General features: G+C 46.7%; 1 protein-coding gene across 1 annotated transcript; it reads right to left on the bottom strand.

The window, feature by feature from the left end:
- Positions 1–461: 461 nt before the first annotated feature.
- On the bottom strand, positions 462–5319 carry dact2 (dishevelled-binding antagonist of beta-catenin 2). The gene is made up of 4 exons (XM_030440884.1): positions 4848–5319; positions 3418–3550; positions 3001–3291; positions 462–2827 (listed from the first exon to the last, which is right to left on the bottom strand). The coding sequence occupies exons 1-4, from the start codon at positions 5124–5126 to the stop codon at positions 942–944; spliced, it is 2589 nt and encodes an 862-aa protein (XP_030296744.1). The 5' UTR covers positions 5127–5319; the 3' UTR covers positions 462–941.
- Positions 5320–6349: the final 1030 nt, after the last annotated feature.

Below are 6349 nucleotides of genomic sequence, written 5' to 3'. Positions count from 1 at the left end.
AAACCTGAGCTTCTCCTGCCGTCATCTTAATGTCTGTTTGTGAAATTGTAGGAGCGTGACTGCGTGTTTCAGTACGTCAATGTGAGTGTGTTTACTTATGTTCAAATGACTGAGGCTGATAAGTTTCGCCCTCTAATTAAACACGACTGTCTGGGTTGATTGTTGAAGCCGCAGCTTATTAAACCAACTGCTGGGCTGAGGCAGGAAACCAGATAAGGAGCCGTTAGCACTGTCTGTGCTAAATTAGTCAGCCACAGTGGGTTGCTTGTAAGAATAAAGTGGAAAATTTTTTCATCTTGTGTTATAAATAGTCACCAGAATTGGCGAGAAGTTGGCAGATGAGATGTTGTAAACACCGCTGATAAACACTGCTGAACAAATATTGGTGCAACTGCTATCAAAGTCGCAACAGAGCTATCAGACATAAGGAGAATAAACATAAAAACTCAGTGCAAACTGTCTCAATATATATTAAGTAAGTTTATTCTACCAAGACAAATACAGATTACAATCAATGAGCAAACTGAAGAAATTAACAGAAAATAAACAAAAAAATGTAAAAAGATTGTTTTTTATTTCTCTGGTACATACAAGTATATGACAGAAAAGTCCATGAAATTGTCAAATGCAGGGCCTTGCTATGAGTAACTTTAATTACAACATAAATATCTACAAATTAAGTGTACGTGTAATCATTGTGTTATACGTGTTTTATACAAGACACCATTTTGTACATTTTCTGGTTCAACCATTGTAAATTCGTAACTTTTTTTTTTCTTCAGTGCACACATGCACTCCGGTTTAATTGTTGCCTCTCAGTAATGATTAAGGGCTCTGTGCCAAGGGACCAGGTGAGATCATCACCAACAGTTTTGAAAAGGATTTCCCACAGCTTTCTTTGTTTTCCCAACAGTTCTCACTCTGCCCTGGGGTAACTGTTTTTACACCAGGGTCATGACCTTCAGGGAGGCAGGCTGGAACCGACGAATCTTCTTCTTCAGGGCTCGGGAAGCTTTGATGCGGCAGGCTGATGGCTCGGGGCGTGGGAGCTGCTGGAGGGGCCGTCCGGCGGCGGTGGGCCCCAGAGCGGCCTCAGCCCACACCAGACCCCTCTCCTCCCCCTGGCTGTCCACCTGGTCCTCCTCGTCCAGCGACAGGCTGCTGTCAGAGTCCGAGTGGGACTGGAAGCTCTGGCTGGACTCGCTATCCCCAAAGCGATTGGTGGTGTTATCACTCATTTCCCCCTCACTGCTTTCAGCGATGGTGGAGTGGAACAGTGAAGCACATTCAGCAGAATACTCAGACTCACATCTGGGTGGGTATTGGCTGGAAATGTGGAAGGGCGCTGGGGGGTATCTGGCATTAAGACTGTGGAGGAAAGAGTTTGAGGACATGGAGGATCGTAAGGATCGATGAGGTCCCATCCACTGGCCTGGCCTGGCGCTCATACTGCGGACCATCTGCATGTTCCCTGGTGCCTGAACATGGGGATCTCTTGACCTCTGACGCTGAGCACAGGAGGCCTGGAACATCTCCAAATCAGATGGCCATTTGGCAGCCCCCTGCCTCCTCTTCCTCTGCTCTACAGCCTGCTCATACTCCAGACTCTGCTGTCTGCGACTTTTGCTGGACTTTATCACAGCAGGGATGGGATTTGGCTTAGAATGGACCTTGTGGGTATACATGAGACCTGGGCTACAGTGGCTGGAGTCTGAACCTGAGCCCTGTCTGCGCTCCTCTGTGTGACAGTTGGTACATTTCTGGGTCATTTTTCCTTTGCCTGATCTTTTCTGTTCCCCCTTGCTTCCACCACTGCTCTCTCTGGTCCTCTCACCGGAGGAGTAGCCATGTTGCTGCCTCGTCACTCGATGCTTCTCACTGCTTTTTCGTCTCAGTTTCACAGCTTTCGTTTTACGGTCTGCCTGTCTCACCTTGACCCTCTGAGATCCAGCAGGGACAAATTTGGCGTGGACAAACTCGGGGGAAGCTGTATGACCAGTGTGAGCCTCAAAGCCTTGACTCTCCTCTGTGCTGGAGTTGTGGGCCATCACCGATCTTTCCCTTTGGCCGTTCCTTTCTTGTGGCCTTGACACTGGATTGTCCCCAGATCTATTCTCTGAGGTGCTCCTTGCTAGACGACCATATTCTCCTTGGGGTTTATCATTCTTCCTCAGGGATAAAGTGGTGACCTCATCAGAGCTGTACTCCCTCATGGTAGCAGCATAGGAGTATCTATGTGAAACCTCCGGGGCTCTCACTGACTGTTTGTGGTTATCAGCCAGCTCTTGGCTGGAGTACGTCATACAGTGTCTCTTCTGGTCACTATCTAGTGCGATGATGTTTGTGGTCTTGGCTGGAGGAGGCTGCAGCATAGACACCTCTTTCTGTGCTACTTCAGGAAACACAGTAAAAACTTCAGTGGGCTTCCTATGATAGTCACTGTTTGTCTGCATAGTCTCTGCAACTGTTTCACTCTGGATTTTGCTCAAGCTGCGCAGCAGGAGCTTGTCGATGTAACCCAAGGTCTTGGTCTCATAACCCATTTGTGCTCTCTGGAGGGAGCCACAACCGTTCACTGGGGGTCCTTGGCCCTCTAGAAGTCCAGGCGTGGCTGGGTCATTCCCATTGGAGAAGATTGGGCTCTGGAGAGCCACAGCATGCAGGGGGCTGGGGTATTGGTACATTTCGGTCCCACTGCGAGACACCAGGTTGCACTGGAACTTGGGGTCCACCGTGGATGTCTTCGGGTTTGTGCACACTGAGGGTTTCCTAGCATCCACAGATTTGTAGTAGCCCAGCCCTTGAGCCATCATCCTATCAAGATCACCTGATGGGCAACACAAAAATACTGATTAACCTTTAAAAATCACTCATGCACTGAAAAATTACATGTAATTATGCAGAAAAATACATGTTGAGTTGTTTAGTAACAACCGCTGCATGGTTCCTGTAACTACATGAGTGGTTATTTTCAATTAGAGATGAAGAGATTTGGTTTACCTGTCGACACAGGTCTTGGTCGGGCCTGTTCGGTGCCAGTAGTGCTTGCTCGGATCCTGCTGCTGCCCAGGTGGACGCCTGTGGCCCGCGGAGGGTTGGGCTGGGTAGCGCTCTCGTCAGCAGAACGCCGGCGGAATACATCGACTTGTAATGGAGGGCTGATGTTGGAATTTGCAGGGCTCATGGGAAGGAGAAGAAGGCTCGTCTGGGAGGATGACAAACACTCGCTATACACAGAGGTACAGGAGTTGGACAACGAGCAAGAGCCGCCATCACTGAGCTCATAGAAACCTGGAGAGAGCAGGAACAATCATAGGCATGAGAATTTTTCTTACACGTCACGTGATGGTAGCTTGGGTGGATGCTACTTGCAATAAGGTCAACAACTCCTGTTTGTTCGGGTGTTTGCTTACACACCTGAACTTGGCCTGCTGTCACTCTCCAGCTGCTCTGTGGAGGCCTTGCTCACATCCAGCTTCAGCTCACTGATTTGTTGATCCAGCTGTTGCAAGTGAGTCTTCAGCCCTACATCCTGTTTCCGAAGACGAGACTGTAAAACAGACAAACATTCGATTTTAGCCAACACCCGAAGATAATTTGTGGTACAACCTTTAAAACGGGAAAGTCTTATTTGATTTTCTCAGGAAAGGGGAGTTTGAGAACAGGAACTTATTCAACCAAGATCCTCAACGCTCACACAACGCAGAAATCCTCTCAACAGGAAGGATAAAATTAGTAGAATCTTACTGAGAAGAGGTCTGTTATTCGGATAAAGGATGCTCTAATGTACAGCCATCAGGAAAACAAAAGCGACTCAGCTGTGGCTGATGATTAACCCCAGCAGGACATGGGGGAGCATGGAAGAAGCAGTGGTGGGTAACTCATTTCTCCCCCACAGCGAGGGCCTGGCCATTGTGTAAACTACTCGAGGAGGAGAGCTTGGGGGTTGGGGTGAGAGACTGTTTGCTTCCCAAGCAGTTAGGGCTTGGCCTTTACTGTTACAGTTGTTGTTAAAATGAGGGCTGTGGGTCAAAGCCTGTAAAATGCACCATTATAATTCATGCTTCGTTCTCCTTTCTGTGGCAAAAAAAAGAGTTATCGGACCATTTAAGTCTATTTGTAGCCAGTGGCGGTTTATAAAGATAGCTCGGTCTGTAGTGGATTCATTTTGCACGAGTGTAAAACACAATTTAAATCTTGTGTTTTCCCGATACTTTACAGTGTATCCTTCAATGCATCTGCCCAGTTCTACTTAAACTAAAGCATAGCATCTTAATCCCTGTACTTCCTGTGAGGGGCTCTAACAGCAGCATGCATGGAAAAAGCTTGTCATGGAAAAAACTCCCCACAGCCAGTTGTTTCCAGGACTCAGGGGTCTCTGGTGACAGAGACGCTCACTGAATGTTATTCACTGCAAAATATTCCACCTTCAAAAAACACCTCATGATTAAAAAAGGGGAAGAAAAAATCCTGGCATTAGTGGTTAATGATTGAGGGCTGTTGCCCCCTGCAGTCTGCACATGCACGGGTGTGCGCGCACACACACAACTCAAAGTCCTGCCGGTCCTGCAGTGAACCTTGATTTATGACACCTATCTTACTTCCTACCCCCAGCTGAGAGCATGAAAGTGTGTCTGGTAATAATTGAAGGAGGAATGCACATGAGCATTACTGACGACTTTAATCCAAGGGCAATTTAACTTCCAATTAAATAAATGGGAGCCCAGTGTTGATCCCATCCGAACAGGCAATGATCATAATGAAAGAGCAAACTATTATGCTGACATAGGAGCGTTAATCGTGTTAATCGTTCTGTTTTATGGCTTTTGATTGAAATGACTTCCTACCAGCTGTTGCTTCAGGGCTGTTAGGGTCGCCTCCAGCCGCTGCTCCTCGGCCCCCATCATCATCATCGCGGGACCCTCCGGGCCTGCGTGCACAGAGGTGACCGGCTCCTCTCGGTCAACCCTCAGCGCCCAGTTCACCATCTCGCTCTGTCTGTCCTTCAGCAGATGCAGCTCCTGCAGTCCGGCCAGGGCAGCCTGAAGCCTCTCCCCGACCCTGCTGCGGTCTACCCCGGCTGCAGCGCTCATCATCCCCGCGCAAGACCCCTTTCTGCTCAGCATGCTGAGGAGCGGCGTCCGATCATATCCAGAAACAAACTGCGGTCGAAGAAGCGTCCTCCTCAGGATAACCACTCCGTTTGTCACTGACTCTCTGCTGCTGCTGCTGTTGCTGTTGACCTGTTTGGTTTTTAAACTACCTGTTAGAATAAATCTTGAGCTCAGAGCAGAACCTCAGCTCCTCCCACAGACCAAATGGCCCTACCTCCTATTGGCTGGCCACTGGGTCCCAATGAACATCTGGTACTAATCCTCCCCATTCAATCCCCACTGGAGCTGCCCAGGCATGTACTAGAGGTCCATCTGCATAATACCACACGGCAAGATGAGCATATTATTATGCCATTTACAATATTCTCCTGCTCTTGTCGTTGTTATTCTGTCCAGCAGTAGGCTGCCCTCTACCCAGATATATGTGATCCACTTTCTGAAAGTCTGTTTGAGGGAATGCGAATGGGGATTGCATGTCCTCTCATTATCACGAGGGAACAACCAAACAAACCAAATCTCATCAACTGAGAAGCTTATATTCAAGCAACTTTAAGACACACATGTTGTACAAACTGTGTGTAAAACTAATTTACATTGGACAGATCCATAACAAATCACTTACTTTTCATCCTCTTCCTACATATATTCTAGCTTTAAAGCCACCACTGAACAATCTGATTAAGTAGTAGATATTCTATTCCTTAATGAAAATAGAGTAAGAAAGAGTCAACAGGATAAGTCCTGGCAGAATAAAGCAGTGATAGATGAATGCTGCCCCCTTGTGGTAGTAAAGATTACAACAGTTTGTTACCCTCCCTTGGCCTCAGTTTGAGCGACGTGCATGTGTTACCCAGGCTGAGGAGTCAGTTGAAGATGCACTATGTAGTTTTTGGGGAAAAATTCTTTATCAGAAGAGAAACGTTTTTTAATGCCCTAACAAACTAAATAAACAGCCTCTCTTTCTTATCAAAAAAATTAACATGCATAAACAACTTTTATTAAATTTCATGTCGAATAAAACTTAAAATGTCTAATTTTTATAATCAGCCCATCTCCAAACGTGTCAGAGAAATTTGTCGGGGAGGGGCTGATACCTGAACATTTAAAGCAACATTATTCAACTTTATTTTTTTTACATTAAAATAACAGCTTCAGAATCATTGTAATGGTACAGTGTCTTCTAATAAGGTGAATGATGTCTCTGTCTCAGCCATCACTTGTTTCTGCTCTATGTA

Source organism: Sparus aurata, chromosome 15, assembly GCF_900880675.1.
Source record: "Sparus aurata chromosome 15, fSpaAur1.1, whole genome shotgun sequence".
Lineage (NCBI taxonomy): Eukaryota > Metazoa > Chordata > Actinopteri > Spariformes > Sparidae > Sparus > Sparus aurata.
This window is presented reverse-complemented; position numbering and strand designations above follow the sequence as displayed.